The sequence below is a fragment of the Salminus brasiliensis genome, chromosome 22, assembly GCF_030463535.1.
Source record: "Salminus brasiliensis chromosome 22, fSalBra1.hap2, whole genome shotgun sequence".
Taxonomy (NCBI): domain Eukaryota; kingdom Metazoa; phylum Chordata; class Actinopteri; order Characiformes; family Bryconidae; genus Salminus; species Salminus brasiliensis.
Window position 1 is genome coordinate 2,381,642 of NC_132899.1, and position 22,514 is coordinate 2,404,155.

The following is a 22,514-nucleotide window of genomic DNA, read 5'->3' on the forward strand; positions in this document are numbered from 1 at the left end:
TCCAGCGGCAGCTCATCTGACCTACTTTAATGAAGGACTGGTCAGATAAACTAGGGGCTGAAAGGGAAACTGGGAATACTGGTCTTCCTCCAGGAGAGAGCTGGGGGCGGTTAAGGGCATATCACAGCTCAGGTTCAGGTTGTGCATCTTTCATAAACAACAGCGTCACACGTGTCGTTATTCTGCTCTATAAAATCCATACACACCAGGACTACACACACACACACACACACACACACACACACACACACACACACACACACACACACGTCTGCCCTGCACCAATCAGAACACAGCACAACAACCCGTCTCCCGGAGGAGAGGTGTGTGTGTTTATATAGGCCGTGTTTTATATAAGTCATTTGTGTTCATACACTTACACACACACACACACACACACACACATACACACACAGATACACACACATCTTTTACATGCATTTTTAAACACTGCACCCCCTAATGGTGCACATTAACATGTCCAAAAGTTTGCAGACGTGCATGTGCTCCTCCAGCATTTCTTATGTGCAGTGTTAGCTGGATGGAGGTCCATTGCTCCAACAGCTGCCCTGCTCCACAGCTTAGTGCCAATATTACTCACTACCTAAACCCGCCAGTGAAGCTACATGAGTTTTATATGGAGTGATGATGATGATGATGATGAAGGTAAAATAGTGAATAGAGAATCTCCACTAATGTAGTTTTCTTTAGGGACTACTTTCTGTAGCTGCACTACACCCTGCAGCATGTATCCCTCCACCATTTTAATGATCTGGTTCTAAAAGCAGGTTCTAGAGCTGAGCTCTTCTCAGAACTCTGGTAGAACAGTGTCTCAGGCATCAGGCAGCGTCTTCATCACCATTAGGTGAAGAACTTTCTGTGAGGAGCTTTTAGTAGTGCTTCAGACGTCTGCTTCCCTTCACTTTTTATCTTATTATAACTAATATTTATTATATTATATACTTATTATAACTTATTATTAATAATAAATAATACAAATAATATTTGAAGTTATTCTAACTGTAATATTCTATTTCTTAATGTTACACAATTACAGCTTCCCTTCATTCAGACTAGGACTTCTAATCTTTGTCTAATTAATGTGTTTACACACACACACACACACACACACACACACACACACACACAGGGGAGTCAGAACAGAAGACTGGAAGTGCAGATCTAATGATCATGTAAATGCTAACCCAAATACTGTTTCCCCATCAGTGTCAATCAATACTCAGACACTATTGATCAGAGCCAGACAAACTGACACACACACACACACACACTGCTCCAGTTTTACTCCAGCAGGTCTGTCCTTCCATCTCTCTATCTGTCCATATAAATAATCCGACCAGCCAGTTCATTAGTACCACCTCACCTCCATGTTTCTACTGTCCACCCTACAGCAGCACTGTGTGCTTCTATAAGTCCAGCCTGTGTCCATCTGTTTCTCTGCAGACTCTGTTATCAGCCTCCTCCTCTCTCCCCGTTTGTTCTTCAATGGTCTCTCAGGACCCTACAGGACGGACCACCACAGAGCAGACTGTAGTGTTTGGGTGGTGGTCAGTCATTCTCAGCACTGCAGTGACACTGACTGACCTGATGGTGGCGAGTGGATCAGACACAGCAGTGCTGCTGGAGTGCTTAAACACTGTCTGTCTACTCTCTATAAGACACGCCTACCTAGTCACTCCACCTTGTGGATGTACAGTTCTATCAGCAGCAGCAGCAGCTCACCTGATTGACCATCATTAAGCCCTGATTTACCACCAAACCAGGTGTTGATCTGAGGAGAACTCTAAATAATACTAGACTCCATGAGAGAGGAGAACTTTGGAGATGTTCTAATGATGAACACAGTGATGGAGAACCACCACCACTTTCTGTAGGAGTGATATTATTAGTGATTATTCTGATAGAATTTAGTGTGCGCACACACACACACACACACACACACACACAGAGAGTCGGACTCATCAGACGGGCTTTGAGAGTGAGCATGGTTTATTCTTCTTCACTCCGAACTCGTCTTCATCAGAGCCAGGTGGAGGAACAGGCCTGGAGTTAGTACACGACCAGCGGCTTTAGTAAACACAGTGTGCGGAGTGGAGAACAGCGAACTACACCAGCAGGGGGCGAACAGAGTGGTTATTAAAGCCCTGAGACAGCGCCTAGGCTGGGGAATGGACAAGCTGAGGGAGAGCGGACTGGACCGCCCTCTACTGGAGGAACAACAGCACAGCATTCGGGTTTACTCAGGAGAAAAAGAATGAGCATGAATTATTATTATTAATATTAATATTATTATTATTATTATTAATCAGAAACAAATTAGTGGAATAATTTCAAAGGACACTGATCATCATCTGTGAACACAAAAACACTCCCTGGCCACTTTATCAGAAACCCCTACACCACAGAAGGTAGGAGTTTACCAAACAGCGTCCAGTGAACGAACCGGGTTTCCAATAAAACGGCCAGTTGATTGATAGTATAAGAAAGGGGCTTCTAGTAAAGTGGTCAATGGCTGGAAGCAAGGTATACGCTTCTAATAAAGTGACCAGTACAATCAAGGAGTTTCCAATAAAGTGGCCAGTGAATGATAATACAAAGGAGGGGCTTTCAATAGACTGGACAGTGAGTGGAAGTACAAGGTAGGTGTTTCCAATATAGGGGCCACTTAGATGTACAAGGTAGGGGTTTCCAATAAACTGGCCAGTCAGTGGAAGTACAAGGTAGGGGTTTCCAATACAGGGGCCAGTTAGATGTACAAGTTAGGGGTTTCCAATAAAGTGGCCAATGAGTGGAAGTACAAGGTAGAGGTTTCCAATAAACTGGCCAGTCAGTGGAAGTACAAGGTAGGGGGTTTCCAATAAAGTGGCCAGTGAGTGTAGAAACAGCAGGAATGAACAGATGCCTTCAGTGTCAAAAGCAAAAGAGTTGATCCTAAAAAGATCATTTGAATGTTGTAAGTGTGATAAGGCAATGAGAGGCTGATTGTATACGTAACATGGTCCATTTTTGGTTACAAGCTAATATCATTTGAGAGGAATATAAAAATGTACGTTCACAGGATTCTTCACTAAACAATATGCTGACATGCACCACTGTGTGTATATAAAATCTGTATATCTGCAAAATCTACATACACATACATATATATATATATATATATATAGAGAGAGAGAGAGAGCTATATTCATGCATTGTTATGCTAATAAAAAAAAAGGATCATGGGCCACTATGGTATTGAGACGCTAATGCCTATGCTAATTTGGCACCAGTGCAGCTAAAGCTAACGCAGCCCATGGATATGTGGGTAAAGGGATGATTGGCAGGCATCTGATGGTCTGGCTTCCTTTCACACTCGCTCAGTCACTTCCTCCACACAGCTTCAGCAGCAACTTCTTATAGTCTCCAGACGTGTCACCCTGCAGACACACACACACACACATTTTACTGTCAATACCCAAACAACTGTGTGTAAAGCCACTCTAAAATGTAACATGTGGGAGATAAGTGTGTGTGAGGCTGTGTGTATGCCCACAAAAGCTATAGAGTTGTCCTTGACCGACTGATCGGTACTATTTACAGATGCTAATACTTTTTTTAAATTATAAGGACCTTAAATGAAGACAGTCGGGACTGTCTTTACTGCCTGCCCTGTCCTCTAGTACTGCAAATATGAAAGAGCATCATTTCATTAGCAAATACTGTCCAGTGGATCGGGGTCAGTCCAGGAATACTGACCCCGGAGCTACATTAAGTCAGTGCCAGGTCAGATCCTTTGTTTTTACTGCTGTGTTCAAACACAGCGCCCTCTGGTGTCCTCTCGGCCTCATAAACAGACATTCTAGAGGAGAACAGGGCAGTATAGAGTCCGAAACATAGCTGTAATTCCTGAAAATCCTGGTTAATGCAATATATATATATATATACATTAAACTCCTTAAATTAAAGCTGAAAGTCTTCCACTAAGGTGGTGTACAGAGGCAGAATTGTGTCACTGTCCAAATACTTTTGGACACATCTGTATAGAGAGAATTGTGTGTGTGTGTGTGTGTGTGTGTGTGTGTGTGTGTGTGTGTGTGTACTCACAGATATTTCTGTATACAGAGATTTTCCATAGTTGCGGAGGTACTCCTGTCTGATGTCCAGCATGTCCACCTCGGAGCGGGTCACCATGATACGGATCAGCGTGCGGTCCTTAGTGCCAGCCCCCTACAAACAAACAAACAAACAAACAAACAAACACACGAATAAATGTTCAGAGTTATCTAGACCCCACAGATCACTCCAATCGGACGAATTCACAGAGTTTATCAATCAGATCTCAATACCAACGCTCAATACCTACCTTCATAGCCTTGTGGAGCCTCTCAGCGAAGTAGCCTGGTGTGTTCTTAAGACATTTCACTGAGAAAAAACAAACAAAAAAGATACATCAACACACACACTCCAGTACTAATATTAAGGGTCTCAAAATTTCAATAATCAATAATATCAGCTGCTATAATTTCATATCTAGAGACACTTCAGACATGACTGATCAATTACACCTGATCGTTAAGGTCCAGAAACATGTGGTTCCCTCATAAGAAGTTTTTATTAATTATTTATTGATGCTATTAGAGCTTCATACTGGATATTAATGTTATTAGAACTTCATTCTGGATATTAATGATATCAGAGCTTCATGCTGGATATTAACGTTATTAGAACTTCATACTGGATATTAATGCTATTAGAACTTCATACTGGATATTAACATTATTAGAACTTCATACTGGATATTAATGTTATTAGAGCTTCATACTGGATATTAAGATTAGTATGTAATCAGTAATATAGCTTTAACTTGAAAACGTCCTTAATGGACCCACTGTTTACACATGTAAACGCCTGGAGTTGGAGTTCTGGACTCACCCACTGCCAGCATGCCACTCTCCAGGTCTCCAGACATCTCTCTGCAGATGCTCTTCTCTATGTCCTTACCGCACATCTGCTGATACTCCTGGAAAACTGCACACACACAAATAGACAACAAACACTGACTAACACAAACTACACACAGATCTGTTTATGGCGTGTTTCATTTGGGTGGAACGCAGTGCAGAACTGAAACGCTGAACGGTCAGGAAAATCAAATCAGTTGCAGATGAGAAGTGAACAGAACAGCAGATCAGCAAAAACGCTCAGCACTGTAATTCATAGCGGCTGTAAAACAGAGGAGAAGCAAATTTCTGCTGTTTCCTGGTTCACAGCCGACAAACATACACATAAACATCTGAATTCACTGCTTGTTTGTTTTTTACATTTAAGGAAAGAGGTTCGTTTATTTAGCTGCAGAATATTTGGCACGCAGACCGGAGTCTAATATAAATGTATTAATAGACTACAGACATGTGTTTGTGTACAGTGCTTGTGAATGTATAAACAGCAGAGATGGACCGATCAGTGTTTTTGGGGGCCGGAACTGATAGACGTCTTTCAGCTTGATCAGCCAATCACAGTTACCAATTGAGGGCGGGTCTGGCTGCCACATTAACCTTTCCAGGCAAACTTCAGGCTCGATCTTCGAGTCAAGGCTGAAATCTCATCTGTTTAGTTTAGCTTTTGGTAATTAATGTTTCCATTCAGGTAGGGCTGCAGATGCAGGGGTTCATGGACACTGGAAATGTGGTAAACAGAGACACCGGAGCTGTCGCCCCGCCACAGGGATGCTAGTGTTTCAGGGTGCTCCTATGTCTGTGCTACCTTCTGGCTCTGGCTATGAATACATCACTAACCACAGAATCAAAAAAGGCTGAATTTCCACACGAATGAAATCTGTGTGTAGGTTTATTGTAGGCTTAATTAATTTGTGTTGGTGTAACACACTTCATTTGTGTGGAACCAATTAGGGCTGGGCGATATGGTAAAAATACTACATCACAATACTGTGATCACAGACTAAAAACATCAGTATCAGATTCTTATAATCTACTGTTCAGATCCTCTCTGTACTGAATACAGTGATTTATACTCTATAACATCTGCTGCTCTTCATCTAATGAACCCTTCAGTCTAATTACACTGTTAGTAATGAACCCTGCAGCTGATCAGTGTTTATTAAGCAGTAATAACAGTCTCCTCCATATGATCAGAAAAGCTTACGGTTATCACCATAACAACATTTATCACCATATGATAAAATATCGTCATATTGCCCAGCTCTAGAACCAATAAACACATTTAAACTATGTAAACAAGGTATTTTTACTGTATTTTATTGAATCAATTTGTATTTCCTATTACAGCTAGTGTGTAGGGTGTGTTGCAGTGTATAATCAGTGTGTGTTAAGCTTTGCAGTATGTGTGTGTGTATCTGCAGTGTGTGAGGTTGTGGTTACCTTGTCTGAGGTGTGGCTTGCTGCGGGCACACAGGATGGCATTAAACTGAGACTCATCTGTTCCTACTTTATTCTCTCCTGCAGCATAGAGTTTCTAAAACACACACACACACACACACACACACACACACACACACACACACACACATTGAAATGCTTAAAATGAATGGCATTAAATATTTACAGATGTTGTTACTCTAGTGTTAGCCCACGTCTGTTGGGGGTTCATGTGTTTATAGTTTGTTTATGTAAATATGTAGGCACATGTTATGCAAAGCATTCCTCACCTGGGCGTCCTGCTTGGCCAATGCAACGTCCACAGTCTCTCTCTCATCACGGTTACCCTAAAACAGGGGCAAAATGACCTACATTACCCAGAACATGTATGGCGCTTTTTTTTGTTTTTACAACTGTTGTCACAAAGCAGCTTTACTTAATTAGTAATTAGTACAAAGACAGAAATAACATAAAAAATACAATCATTCTTTATAATAACATAAATTAAAAAACATAAAAATAAAATATTTTTATACTAACATGCTAAAAATACAGTGATTTTACTGCTGTTTACTGCTGTGGATTTATAGAAACATGTAGATCGGATCGGTATCGACTGATAGCCAGCATTAAGAAACTCGGATCAGACCGGGGGATAAAAAACCTTGATCAGAACGTCCTTAATAAAAGGTTCTTTGCTCTTCATATACAAGGAAACCTTTGTGAGTATGGATTCTTAGAGAACCTTTTTTCTACTACGCAGGGTTCTACTATGGTAATGATATACCTTGATAATCAGATTATTACACCTTATAAACCTCACTAATCAGATTATTACACATTAGACACCTCACTAATCAGATTATTACACATTAGACACCTCACTAATCAGATTATTACACATTAGACACCTCACTAATCAGATTATTACACATTAGACACTTCACTAATCAGATTATTACACAGACACTTCACTAATCAGATTATTACACATTAGACACCTCACTAATCAGATTATTACACATTAGACACCTCAATAATCAGATTATTACACATTAGACACCTCACTAATCAGATTATTACACATTAGACACCTCACTAATCAGATTATTACACCTTAGACACCTCACTCATCAGATTATTACACATTAGACACCTCACAAATCAGATTATTACACATTAGACACCTCACAAATCAGATTATTACACATTAGGCACCTCACTAATCAGATTATTACACATTAGACACCTCACTCATCAGATTATTACACATTAGACACCTCACAAATCAGATTATTACACATTAGACACCTCACAAATCAGATTATTACACATTAGGCACCTCACTAATCAGATTATTACACTTTATACACCTCACTAATCAGATTATTACACATTAGACACTTCACTAATCAGATTATTACACATTAGACACCTCACTAATCAGATTATTACACAGACACCTCACTAATCAGATTATTACACATTAGACACCTCAATAATCAGATCTGATCTTACCTGGCACAGAGAAACCAGCAGTCTGCGGAAATGACCTGAGGTGTCATGCTGAATGGCGTCCTCCAGTGTTTTCTTATACTCTGAAGAACAGAAACACACCTTTATTAACTCCACACACACACACACACACACACACACACACACACACACACACACACACACACACCTCTCACACATCAAAGTACTAGGGGTGTGTTTAGAAAATCAATTTTACAATTCAAATGGTTGGTGTGGCGCAACAGGTAACACCACTATCTGCCAGTGAGCTACCACACCACGTGGGAGACTGGGGTTCGATTCCCATGGGTGACTATGCCGCGCTACACTAATAATAGTGACTCCCAACACTACATTGGCCCACATCTGTAATACGAGTAACCTTGTTAGTCGCTCTGGATAAGAGCGTCAGCTAAATGCCCTAAATGTAAATGGATCTTCATTTGAATGATCTGATATCGATTCGTATTGTAAGCCCGACATTGATCTTTAAAATTAGCATTGCATCTTTTTTTTCATCGTAGCACTGCAGCAAGCCACACACTCCTTCTTATAAACGCTGTAATTTTTATATTTTAACACTATTTATTTATTGTAACCAAAATATCCCTGAATGAATCAAATTGAATTGGGACCTTGTGAATCTGAACTGAATCGATCTGGAAAATCAGTGGGGAGACCAAGCCCTACTCTTTACTCAGCAACAACCTTAGCAACTTATCTTAGCAACACCCTCAGGGAGCAGTTTCCAGTGCTGTCAGATCAGCCCCCCGTTTCTAATAAAGTGGCCAGTGAGTGAAAGCACAAGGTAGGGGTTTCTAATAAAGTGGCCAGTGAGTGGAAGCACAAGGTAGGTGTTTCTAATAAAGTGGCCAGTGAGTGGAAGCACAAGGTAGGGGTTTCTAATAAAGTGGCCAGTGAGTGGAAGCACAAGGTAGGGGTTTCTAATAAAGTGGCCAGTGAGTGGAAGCACAAGGTAGGTGTTTCTAATAAAGTGGCCAGTGAGTGGAAGCACAAGGTAGGGGTTTCTAATAAAGTGGCCAGTGAGTGGAAGCACAAGGTAGGGGTTTCTAATAAAGTGGCCAGTGAGTGGAAGCACAAGGTAGGGGTTTCCAATAAAGTGGCCAGTTAGTGGAAGCACAAGGTAGGGGTTTCCAATAAAGTGGCCAGTTATTGGAAGCACAAGGTAGGGGTTTCCAATAAAGTGGCCAGTGAGTGGAAGCAGAAGGTAGGGATTTCCAATAAAGTGGCCAGTTAGTGGAAGCACAAGGTAGGGATTTCCAATAAAATGGCCAGTGAGTGAAAGTATGAGATATGTGTTTTAATAAAGCAGTAAAAGTTTTAATCTCACCTGCTTTATAAATCTGGTTGATCTCTCGGATCTCAGCGTTGTTCCGAGACGACAGAATCTCAATCAGACAGGCTTCGTCTGTTCCTGCACCCTATAAACGAAAACACGAATTCCTTGGGTTTGTGATGGATTGCAGCACAGATTAAAATAAATAAATAAATAAATAAATAAATAAATAAATAAATCGCAAAAAATATATACGCATAGCACCGGCTTCAAATTATTGAAAGTATTTCTATGATATGGACCTATTCACATCCAGCAAAGCACCACATTCACCCTGGCCTGAGCTCAGCAGTCCACTTCACTAAACCACAGCCCAGCAGAACACTGAACACTACAGGGCTGCTTCCGACCCGCAGTTCAGTCTACAGCACGACACACCCCAGATCCTTATCTCCGGTCAGACAGCATTCACGAGGCCTTTTCGTTTCACAATGGCCCTGTCCCGGCTATCCTGTCCTGCAGGTGGGTTTCGTTTGAAGTCTGTGGTGTGGGGCAGGTCCCAGCAGGAGAGGATCTGCTCTGAGTAACGCGGCGAGTTCTGATTTATGGATCTCCATCATTTTCTGTATTTTTTTTAATGATTGTTATTTTGCACTGTGATTTATTGCTTTCACCCTAATTTCTTTATTTCACTCTGTTCATGTCTTCTGGTCAGCTAATTATATTATTGATTTCGGTCTCTGCTCTAGTTGTGCATTTTGTCCTTTCCTTATATTCTTTCTACTGTTACTGTTACTTATAGTTCACCCTACATTGTTAAAACAGGCTCCTCATTGGCTTTTTAGTAAAGGTAAAACAACCATATCCGTTTCAAATAAAGTGGCCTAATAAACTCTCTGGCCGTTTTATTAGAAACATCAGAAAATCAATCTGCACAGTTGACTGCTCGACAAAACATAGCTGAAATAGGGCTCATAATGATGTATGAAATACATATATAATATATATATAATTTCCATACAGCTACTGTTTTTATCATTAATATGGTTAAATTTTGACTAAAGGCACTCTACTAATAAAGAATAATACTCTGAATAGCACCATTAACATATAACATTTATACAGTCTAATAGTTTTGTTCAGATGAGCTTAAGATTTGGGCGTCTCGGTCAAAGGACACGTTGTTGATTTTCTTAATTTACTGAATTTTTCTTATTAGGGTAAATAAAACAAACATACTTTTATACCAGTGCCGTCACTTTCTGTAAATCAGTAATTATGCTTCAGAATGTTATTGTTATATGTTACAATTATGAATAATTGAATTGAATAATTATGAATAATTATGCTGCAGAATGTTTGCATTAGACTGTATATCAGTTCTGCTGTTGTAAATGGTTCTAGATAAGTGTGTCTGCTAAACAAATAAATGTAAAACCCGAAAGCCTTAATTACAAGCTTCTCTGATTGGTGGAGACTTACTGATATAGCGTGATGCAGCTCGTAGGCATCGTACTCTCCTGGACTCTTTACCATGGCCAGCACCAGCTGCTCAAAATTCCCGGTCAACTCCGACTTCAGGTCACTGACCAGATCCTGGGGAACCGACAGAGATAAAGGACTCAGAAACACTCCACACACAGGATCAGTGACTGAGCTAGATGAGACAAGCTTCAGATGTTTTTATACATATGCAGCAAGTATATATATATATCTGTGTATAATCTGTGTGTATAATCTATATATGTATATACGTATAATATATATATACATATATATATATATACACACAACATAGAAAATTATAATACAAATAAATAATAACTATGAGAAGGTATGGCCAAATGTTTGACTGGTACATGCATACAGTGTATATATATATATATATATTATGAAGTTGAACAGTGGTCAGGCTCAATTTGCAGCCATTTATTTAAATAATAAAAACAGGTGATCAGTATTTCTGTACGCAGATGTTCCACCATCACTAACGGCAGCTGCTGGTCTCACCTTGCCGTAGGTGGTCTTATAAGCTCTGACCAACGGCACCCGTTGCTTATTGGAACGGTTCCCCAACAACTCGATTATGGCATTCTCATCAGTGCCTGCAAAATAAACAACAAACACATTAGAATGAAGCCAAATTACTGTGAAGTTCTTATAATCCAGTATGAATCTGCAGTGTGTAGTTTATACAGTCTGACAGTAGTAATAGTGGAGTTATTATAATCCAGTATAAATCTGCAGTGTGTAGTTTATACAGTCTGACAGTAGTAATAGTGGAGTTATAATAATCCAGTATGAATCTGCAGTGTGTAGTTTACAGTCTGACAGTAGTAATAGTGGAGTTATAATAATCCAGTATGAATCTGCAGTGTGTAGTTTACAGTCTGACAGTAGTAATAGTGGAGTTATTATAATCCAGTATGAATCTGCAGTGTGTAGTTTACAGTCTGACAGTAGTAATAGTGGAGTTATTATAATCCAGTATGAATCTGCAGTGTGTAGTTTACAGTCTGACAGTAGTAATAGTGGAGTTATTATAATCCAGTATGAATCTGCAGTGTGTAGTTTACAGTCTGACAGTAGTAATAGTAGAGTTATTATAATCCAGTATGAATCTGCAGTGTGTAGTTTACAGTCTGACAGTAGTAATAGTGGAGTTATAATAATCCAGTATGAATCTGGAGTGTGTAGTTTACAGTCTGACAGTAGTAATAGTGGAGTTCTTATAATCCAGTATGAATCTGGAGTGTGTAGTTTACAGTCTGACAGTAGTAATAGTGGAGTTCTTATAATCCAGTATGAATCTGCAGTGTGTAGTTTATACAGTCTGACAGTAGTAATAGTGGAGTTATAATAATCCAGTATGAATCTGCAGTGTGTAGTTTACAGTCTGACAGTAGTAATAGTGGAGTTATAATAATCCAGTATGAATCTGCAGTGTGTAGTTTACAGTCTGACAGTAGTAATAGTGGAGTTATTATAATCCAGTATGAATCTGCAGTGTGTAGTTTACAGTCTGACAGTAGTAATAGTGGAGTTATTATAATCCAGTATGAATCTGCAGTGTGTAGTTTACAGTCTGACAGTAGTAATAGTAGAGTTATTATAATCCAGTATGAACCTGCAGTGTGTAGTTTACAGTCTGACAGTAGGTATAGTGGAGTTCTTATAATCCAGTATGAAGCTGCAGTGTGTAGTTTACAGTCTGACAGTAGTAATAGTGGAGTTCTTATAATCCAGTATGAATCTGCAGTGTGTAGTTTACAGTCTGACAGTAGTAATAGTGGAGTTCTTATAATCCAGTATGAATCTGCAGTGTGTAGTTTATACAGTCTGACAGTAGTAATAGTGGAGTTATAATAATCCAGTATGAATCTGGAGTGTGTAGTTTACAGTCTGACAGTAGTAATAGTGGAGTTATTATAATCCAGTATGAATCTGGAGTGTGTAGTTTACAGTCTGACAGTAGTAATAGTGGAGTTCTTATAATCCAGTATGAATCTGCAGTGTGTAGTTTCTGCATTTTTTTGACTCTGTGTATTTCTGGTAGCTTTAACTCACCGAAGCCCTTCATGGCTTTACGGAGAACCTCCACGTCTCTGAGAGGGTCAGCGCCAGGATAATCCTTTATGGTGCCACGGAAACCGCGCTGGAAAATAACCACAGACAAGTGTTACAACACTGTAAACAATACAAATCCACCATAATATTAACACCACCTTCCTGTTTCCATATTCGCTATCTACGACATTTCAGAGAACACAGCTCCCTTGCTCCACACATTCATTAGAAGGGGTGTCCATAAGTATTTGGACACAGTGTCAATTTGGACCCTGGCCTATCATATAGCAGGATGTCAGTAGTCTGGACTATAAGATTACAGGATAGGATGCTGACCGTACGTCAGCAGAAGTACTGCAGGTCCTGCAGGTACGGGAATGGCACGGAAATAGGCTTAAATCCTTATGATACTCAGTATTAAACTAAGACCACATTTAAAAAGAGATTTAAAAAACATCATCAGTGATCTCCATCAAAACATACTGTTCAAATGAAATGTCCCAACAGGACAGACTCTGGCAGATGCTAACACTGGCTCAGACAGCCATGTTAGCATTTCCCCATCGCTGCATAAACATCACTCCCACCCTGAGTCAACACACTGACGGAGGGGCAGGTGTTAATCTGTAACATGGAGGGAGAAACGCGTCCGCCGGGGGTTCAGATACAGCCGACTGTGGCTTATTTTAAAAGAGATCGGGGGAGTGGTGGCACAGTGGTGTATCACGGTGGTGTATCACAGTGTCAGCAGCAATGGGTGCACTTAAAGAAGCCGAATGCATTCATTAGAAGGGGTGTCCACAATTATTTGGACATATAGTGTGTATTTGGATACTGGCCTATCACATATATTATCACATTATGTTTCTCCTTACATTAACAGCAGGTATTGCTGGTCCTGCAGGTGCGCCGGGTCCAGCTGGCGCTCCGCCTCCATATCCAGGCATGCTGGGCATGGATGGGTTGGGGACTGGCGCGGCCCCTGGGTAAGCTGGCATGGGCTGCTGCCCTGGCGCAGGACCGCCGGGGTAACCCTGGGGCATTCCTCCTCCTGGCTGCTCGAAGAAAAAACACAGAACAATCATCAGTGGACTTATGAAGTTATAGTTATTATTATTATTATTATTATTATTATTGGAGCTTTTTCTCTGTTAAAGCTTCTGTGTTGGAGCTTAGTCATGTTTCAGACCGTTCCATTTCTCTAAACTACACTGAGATCTTATAAGACAAATAAACAAATTCCTTTAGACAGTTTATTAGGAACATTAGTTTATTGGTTCTCCTGCTTATAAAATCATAAGCAAGCATTTCAACTTGATTTTTTTTATATAGAATTAATCACAGAATATTGTTGTGATTAACACCATTAAACTTTACTTTTCATAGACTGACGCCATTAATATTTAAATTCAATATAATTGATCACTTTATTTCTGTATCTCCAGCTTATCTCTTTGCTGTAGTTTATATTAGAGGAAATAAACTCTACTGCTGCCTGTGAAGGACATTTGCTTTGGAAATGTTCCCCCATGGAACAACATACTGCTGTTCAGGGCTGCACCTAATGATTCATTTATTATTGATTAATCTAACGACTCTTATTTTCGATTAGTCAATAAATCTAACAATTCATTTTTAGATAACTCTAATGTGAACGTGTTAGAAATTAAAATGATTTCTTTAAAAATAATGAAAATAATCTTGAATCGAATCGAATCAAATCGATTCTTTAAACGGATGCACAGGGCTCTATTCTGTAGCATATATATTACAATACTTTAGTTTTAACAGCTTTACAGCCAAAATAAAACCTCAACCACAAGAGGTTAAATAACTCAAGTAAAATAAATAAAGTGCTTCACATTTGATAATCTAACAATGTAAACATTTAGAACAATGTAAAATTCAAGTCACTTTCCAGAGGAAGAATAGAGCAATTTTTACAGTCCAACAAAAGTCCTGAATATTTTTTTTTAAGTAAAACTAGTACAATCTTAAAGAACACTCTCAAAAGAATTAGTGCAGATTCAGCAAAAGTTTGTTTGACTCAAACTAATGCAGAATTAAATATATATTTAGCTCAGAAATATATATATGTCGATTTAATATATATAGAAATAGCTCATATATTTAATGTAGGTGCATTTCAATGCACTTGATAAATTTTAATGGACTGTATTTCCGATTCAGGGGCATTTCAGTGGACTTTAGTCCCACCCTGGTACATTTCAATGAAGAGCAGTCTGCAGGTCTGGAACTATTCTTGACAAAACCTGGACCAGTATCTGAGGTTCTGGCCAGCTTCTGTCCTGTTGAAAACTACAGATACAGCATTTTAAACCGTCTGCTGAACCATCAGATCAGTCCAATCCGTGATTAGATCCTAATAAACATCAATGTTACTCTTGTTTTAGTCATTAAAAAAGAGTAACCCAGTGTTTACACGTGACCATGTTACAGAAGCCGATACTCCATATTAATACCAACAGATGGGAATTGTTGCGCTAAACGCTGAATCAGGACATTCACACAGTTAGCTCTTCAGTACACAACATTTATAGACGTGGGGAATACTCACAACTCCATAGCCAGGCTGGCCTCCCCACCCACCTGTAAACACACCCAGAATGACACAAGTTCATATCTGGACAAAGAACAAGCAGAGCAACAGACTCAGGAGTAATTATGTACACAATATGTCCAAAAGTTTATGGACACACAAATGCACACACATAAGTAATCTAGTCCCTGTAGAGAAGAAGTACTGCCAATAGAATAGGACTCTCTGGAGCAGATCAACATCATGACCCTATTGGCACCATGCTGCCTAATGCCAGGCGTGGGCTAGAGGGGTATAAAGCCCCCCAGCAGCACTGGTGGGGTGGTGATCATCCAACATGATGACCTCACTATCTTGTCACTGAATACAATCAAATCCTCACAGCAATGCTCAGCCTATATATAATCTAGTAGAAAGTCTTCTTCTCTGGACAGTAGAGACAGTTACTCCAACAAAAGCAGGAGAAACTCTTTCAGAATGTCAGAACAGGCGTCCCAATACTTTTGTCCATATAGTGTATTACAAAACTGTTTAAAATTCTCAAAAATTTGATTCTTACATTCAATTATTTATGAAAATACGATGTAATGAATATTCATATTTGACATAACGTGACTGGCATTGGCATTGGTCCATTTCATAATGAATGGACCAATAGAAATGCTCCAAAATCACTTTCATACACTATTTAGTGAGGGAGTGTGCGGTTTGGGACACAGCCTTTGTGTCTGCTGTAAGAGGAAGGGGAGGGGAAAGCGGTCACGTGACGTGATGTCATTTCTGCTCTTACCTGCAGGAGGCATGGTTGGATAGGCTCCAGGTTGACCCTGTGGATAGCCCCCACCCTGCGGAGGGTAGCCTGGGTATCCCCCGGGCTGGGCGGGATATCCACCGGGCTGAGGTGGGTAACCCCCTGCTGCTGGAGGGTAACCGGGCTGGGGAGGGTACCCTCCGGCCTGCGGAGGGTATCCCCCGGCTTGTGGAGGGTACATGCCCGGCTGAGGTGGGTAACCCCCACCCTGGGGTGGGTAGCCACCTGGTCCAGAAGGGTATCCGGGGTAACTCATGTCGGGAAAGTCTGGGGGAGAGAGATTTAGAGAGTAAGTTAGTAGAAAGTAGCCAGACGTGATCCGCTCTAGCTGACGTTAGGGTAGACGTGAACCGCTCTAGCTGACGTTAGGGTAGACGTGAACCGCTCTAGCTGCCGTTAGGGTAGACGTGATCCGCTCTAGCTGACGTTAGGGTAGACGTGATCCGCTCTAGCTGACGTTAGGGTAGACGTGATCCGCTCTAGCTGACGTTAGGGTAGACGTGAACCGCTCTAGCTGACGTTAGGGTAGACGTGATCAGCTCTAGCTGACGTTAGGGTAGACGTGATCAGCTCTAGCTGCCGTTAGGCTAGACGTGATCAGCTCTAGCTGACGTTAGGGTAGACGTGATCCGCTCTAGCTGACGTTAGGGTAGACGTGATCCGCTCTAGCTGACGTTAGGGTAGACGTGATCCGCTCTAGCTGACGTTAGGGTAGACGTGAACCGCTCTAGCTGACGTTAGGGTAGACGTGATCCGCTCTAGCTGACGTTAGGGTAGACGTGAACCGCTCTAGCTGACGTTAGGGTAGACGTGAACCGCTCTAGCTGACGTTAGGGTAGACGTGAACCGCTCTAGCTGACGTTAGGGTAGACGTGATCCGCTCTAGCTGACGTTAGGGTAGACGTGAACCGCTCTAGCTGACGTTAGGGTAGACGTGATCCGCTCTAGCTGACGTTAGGGTAGACGTGAACCGCTCTAGCTGACGTTAGGGTAGACGTGAACCGCTCTAGCTGACGTTAGGGTAGACGTGATCCGCTCTAGCTGCCGTTAGGGTAGACGTGAACCGCTCTAGCTGCCGTTAGGGTAGACGTGAACCGCTCTAGCTGCCGTTAGGGTAGACGTGAACCGCTCTAGCTGCCGTTAGGGTAGACGTGAACCGCTCTAGCTGCCGTTAGGGTAGACGTGATCAGCTCTAGCTGCCGTTAGGGTAGACGTGATCAGCTCTAGCTGACGTTAAGGTAGACGTGATCAGCTCTAGCTGACGTTAAGGTAGACGTGATCAGCTCTAGCTGACGTTAAGGTAGACGTGAACCGCTCTAGCTGCCGTTAGGGTAGACGTGATCAGCTCTAGCTGCCGTTAGGGTAGACGTGAACCGCTCTAGCTGACGTTAGGGTAGACGTGATCCGCTCTAGCTGCCGTTAGGGTAGACGTGATCCGCTCTAGCTGCCGTTAGGGTAGACGTGAACCGCTCTAGCTGCCGTTAGGGTAGACGTGATCAGCTCTAGCTGACGTTAGGGTAGACGTGAACCGCTCTAGCTGCCGTTAGGGTAGACGTGATCAGCTCTAGCTGACGTTAGGGTAGACGTGAACCGCTCTAGCTGACGTTAGGGTAGACGTGATCAGCTCTAGCTGACGTTAAGGTAGACGTGATCAGCTCTAGCTGACGTTAGGGTAGACGTGAACCGCTCTAGCTGCCGTTAGGGTAGACGTGAACCGCTCTAGCTGACGTTAGGGTAGACGTGATCAGCTCTAGCTGACATTAGGGTAGACGTGATCAGCTCTAGCTGACGTTAGGGTAGACGTGAACCGCTCTAGCTGCCGTTAGGGTAGACGTGATCAGCTCTAGCTGACGTTAGGGTAGACGTGAACCGCTCTAGCTGCCTTTAGGGTAGACGTGATCAGCTCTAGCTGACGTTAGGGTAGACGTGAACCGCTCTAGCTGACGTTAGGGTAGACGTGATCAGCTCTAGCTGACGTTAAGGTAGACGTGAACCGCTCTAGCTGCCGTTAGGGTAGACGTGAACCGCTCTAGCTGCCGTTAGGGTAGACGTGAACCGCTCTAGCTGCCGTTAGGGTAGACGTGAACCGCTCTAGCTGCCGTTAGGGTAGACGTGAACCGCTCTAGCTGCCGTTAGGGTAGACGTGAACCGCTCTAGCTGACGTTAGGGTAGACGTGAACCGCTCTAGCTGACGTTAGGGTAGACGTGAACCGCTCTAGCTGACGTTAAGGTAGACGTGAACCGCTCTAGCTGCCGTTAGGGTAGACGTGAACCGCTCTAGCTGCCGTTAGGGTAGACGTGAACCGCTCTAGCTGCCGTTAGGGTAGACGTGAACCGCTCTAGCTGCCGTTAGGGTAGACGTGAACCGCTCTAGCTGCCGTTAGGGTAGACGTGAACCGCTCTAGCTGCCGTTAGGGTAGACGTGAACCGCTCTAGCTGCCGTTAGGGTAGACATGATCAGCTCTAGCTGCCGTTAGGGTAGACGTGAACCGCTCTAGCTGACGTTAGGGTAGACGTGAACCGCTCTAGCTGACGTTAGGGTAGACGTGAACCGCTCTAGCTGACGTTAGGGTAGACGTGAACCGCTCTAGCTGACGTTAGGGTAGACGTGAACCGCTCTAGCTGACGTTAGGGTAGACGTGATCCGCTCTAGCTGACGTTAGGGTAGACGTGATCCGCTCTAGCTGACGTTAGGGTAGACGTGAACCGCTCTAGCTGACGTTAGGGTAGACGTGAACCGCTCTAGCTGACGTTAGGGTAGACGTGAACCGCTCTAGCTGACGTTAGGGTAGACGTGATCAGCTCTAGCTGACGTTAGGGTAGACGTGATCAGCTCTAACTGACACAGATCCAGTATACAGAGCCACTGCCAGATTCATATTGTGGAGAAAAGACAAAGACAAAACTGGAGATACAAGGCTTTTACGTGATTAATACACCCTCATATACAGCAGATGACAGGTCACACTAAGATCTGAGGGACGGTGACTCTCCAGGGAGGGGCTGAACACTGAGACTGACTGTTCTGATCAGTTTATGGCTCCACGGCTGGGAGAGCTACCGCTGCTCAGGAAGCTGTAGGTGATGCGTACGGTACCGTAAACCAGGCTAAGGGCCCAGATTAGCGCAGTGATATCAGTACTGGCACCTGATTCCCGGTCTGGGTGACTGGGTGCTGCACTACACCAATAAGAGTCCCTGAGCAACACTCCTAACACTGCACTGGCCCACCTCTGAAATACGAGTTACACTGTAAGCCGCTCTGGAGAAGAGCTTCGGCTAAACGCCATAAATTTACTTTTATTTATTTATTTATTGCTTAATTTGTTCAGAAGCCAAACATCTAAACAGCCAGTAAAATCCAGTCAGAACCAGTTATTATAATTAAACCGACATTTAATGAACTTTCAGCTCTCTCTGTTTCCATGTGATGTTAGCCAGATGTTTACTAAATTAGCTGATGTTAGCCAGATGTTCACTAAATAAGCTGATGTTAGCCAGATGTTCACTAAATTAGCTGATGTTAGCCAGATGTTCACTAAATTAGCTGATGTTAGCCAGATTGTAACTCATCTAGCTGACGTTAGCCAGATGTTAACTACTTCAGTAGATAACATCTAAAAATTTTAATTAATTATTTTACTTTTTTTTTCTTACATAGAACCAGTTTTTGCATAATTTGTTACGAAACCAAATGTTTAAACAATCAGTAAAATCCAGTCATAACCAAAACCATTTCCATTAAACAGACATTTAATGAACGTTTAGCTCATTCTGTTTCCATGTGCTGGTTTTTTTTTTTTTTTTGGTTGAATCAAGTTTGTATTTATGGATGTATACAGGCGTATATTCTTTCACCTTATAAACAGAACAAGTTCTTACAACTTAATGAGTTTCTTAGAGAAAAAAACATTTAAAAAATATTAAAATATCTCTTTTAATTGCAACCTTATAAATCATGTTATCTAGGTTTTTGCCCTATTATAGTGTAAACATTATGGAATATTATGGACTGCACTGAAATGATATATAAACAAATTATATGTATAACAGAATATTTATATTTATAGAACTAGAAAATAAATTATATATATATATATATATATATATATATATATATAAATATAAAATAAACAAATACAGCCATATCTGCAGCTCTATCTACCCCTTTCACACTGTCCAACCTGCTCTTATTTATTATAAAATGTATGTTTGTTGTTTTATTATTATTAATAATGTTATTATTTTAAATAATTGTAACTTATTTTATTATTATTATTATTATTTTATATTAGTGTAAATTCACCACTATGGGACTTTTATTAATTACCCCTCGGCTGCTGTGGCCGCTACTGTAAAAGTCACGTGACCGTGACGTCACACGTATTCCTCCGCAATCTCGTCCTTTAATAACGTAAATGCGAATAAAGCTCTAATAATAAAAATCGGTCATTTGTGATATTTCACGGTTTCATTTCGTATCGAAAGGTTCGGGCTCACAGTCCGAGGCGCACAGGCACAGTTACCGCGGCACGGGAGCCGCTTCACCGCTGCAGCCCAGTATCCACCCTAACTTAGCGAACTCTCCGTTCCACCTTAAATCGTGCAGCAGTTTGCCTCCGGCGCTGGTGACGCTCCAGTGCAGCCAGCGCCGCTCTTAAGGTGGAACGGAGAGTTCGACTCCGAAGCTCGTCCTAACTTACATAACAAACACAGAAGAGCTAGAAATGGCCCAAACACACCGCCAAAAGTCCTCAGATATTTAGAGGAAGCGCAAAAGTGCCTTTTAACAGCCTAAAATGACCTTAATCTCAGTCGCAAGGTTATTTATAACGCTACACAGCTAAAACCCAGCGTTTCCGCCCGAGCACTGCGGGCAGGCGACACAAACACGGTACAGACAGAGAAACGGGGCTTCATTACGTGTCGTAAAGCGATAAAACGCTAATGCAGTGTTATAAAGATTAAAAAATGGAGGAACTTACTATTCTGCTGCCAAACAGAGAGCTCACGGTGAAGCAGGAAGTGTAGCTTACACTGATTACAGCGCACTGGGTGTGTTTGGGGCGGTGTGTGTGTGTGTACACGTCAGTTTTTGTCTCTTTGTGGGGACCCTAGGTCCTCATTAAACATGTACAATTTTTTATTATTATTATTTTGACTGCCCCCCACAAGGGAAACGTCTTATATCCCCTCAAACTGCTCAAATGACTCACAATTAGCTGTTGTTTCCAGAGGCTAGGTGTATAATCTGAGCCAGATGGGTTTGGAAATTTCCACACAAGCACAGATATACACACAATTGTGTGTGTGTGTGTGTGTGTGTGTGTGTATGTGTGTGTGTGTACTCTCCATTGTTTTTCACAATTTAGTGTAAAATTCCAGCTAAAAGCACACCACCGGCCACCAAAGTGTCCCACTGTCCGGCAGAGCCAGCGTATTCACTATTACTGAGACATTCTGGACATTAGCTGAGCTCCAGCTGTCTGGGTTTAATGATCCACTGCAGGCCTGTAATTGCAGACTGTGGGTTGTGGGAGCTGAGGCTCCTGAAGGTCCTGAGCAATGTAGGGAGGAGGTCGTAATGAGAGGTGGCTAGTAGGCCAAACTTTGTACAGTTTACTCAGTGTCTTGTACTCAGGTACAGTTCTGATGGACGGGGGTTTAATGTGACAGGGGATGGATATGAGATCTGGTATTTAAATTAGATCAGTTCCCCTTTCGTTTTTAGTATTTAGTTCCTATATTGGGGTTAGTTCTGGTGTCTTGGTGTCCCGGACAGCTTTACCCAGGCAATTCTGGGCCAATTCAATTCAACTCAAGGCCTTGACAGGTCAGTTATGACAGTTATGGCAACTAATATTCATATATACAACTAATATTCAAATATACAAGCTATACATACATGAGCTATGAAATATACAGAATCAGAATCGGAAATTGCAGTTGTTACAGTTGCAACTGCATATATATATATATACATACACACACATATATATATATACAAGGTAAGGTGAGGTGCACGTATTTGTCCCTGTACAGCGAAATGTGGTAGTGAACACACACACACACACACACTAGTGAACTAGGGGCAGTGAGCACACACACACCCAGAGCGGTGGGCAGCCAACTCCAGTGCCCGGGGAGCAGAGAGGGTAAAGGGCATTGCTCAAGGGCCCAACAGTGGCAGCTTGCCGAGGAATATATATATATATGTTGTGTTTTTCAAGGATCTTGCTTAACAGTGTAACAGTGTAGGTGTTGGAAAACGGCCACAGCTGGCAGAGTTGGGCCGGTTTTGGGCCAAAATAGAAATACTGTATAAACATTTCACATAGTCGGCTGCATGTGGGCCAGACCGTTGTGTCT

At 41.9% G+C, this 22,514-nt stretch overlaps 1 protein-coding gene across 1 annotated transcript; it reads right to left on the minus strand.

Annotated features, from left to right (window-relative positions):
• Positions 1 to 1,992: 1,992 nt before the first annotated feature.
• On the minus strand, positions 1,993 to 21,205 carry anxa11b (annexin A11b). The gene is made up of 15 exons (XM_072667360.1): positions 21,131 to 21,205; positions 16,125 to 16,412; positions 15,353 to 15,384; positions 13,650 to 13,829; positions 12,775 to 12,862; positions 11,218 to 11,312; positions 10,690 to 10,803; positions 9,262 to 9,352; positions 7,914 to 7,993; positions 6,686 to 6,742; positions 6,399 to 6,492; positions 4,933 to 5,028; positions 4,364 to 4,422; positions 4,105 to 4,227; positions 1,993 to 3,437 (listed from the first exon to the last, which is right to left on the minus strand). Exons 2-15 carry the CDS (start codon positions 16,399 to 16,401, stop codon positions 3,378 to 3,380), a joined length of 1,446 nt encoding a protein of 481 aa, XP_072523461.1. The 5' UTR covers positions 16,402 to 16,412; positions 21,131 to 21,205; the 3' UTR covers positions 1,993 to 3,377.
• Positions 21,206 to 22,514: the final 1,309 nt, after the last annotated feature.

Excerpts from the sequence above, each read along its gene's own strand:
- anxa11b (XM_072667360.1), bottom strand. The coding sequence starts at position 16,401 with ATGAGTTACCCCGGATACCCTTCTGGACCAGGTGGCTACCCACCCCAG. Across the intron at positions 15,385-16,124 it reads TCCAACCATGCCTCCTGCAG|GTGGGTGGGGAGGCCAGCCT; the intron begins GTAAGAGCAGAA and ends GTGTGTTTACAG. Across the intron at positions 9,353-10,689 it reads AGCTGCATCACGCTATATCA|GGTGCAGGAACAGACGAAGC; the intron begins GTAAGTCTCCAC and ends TTTCGTTTATAG.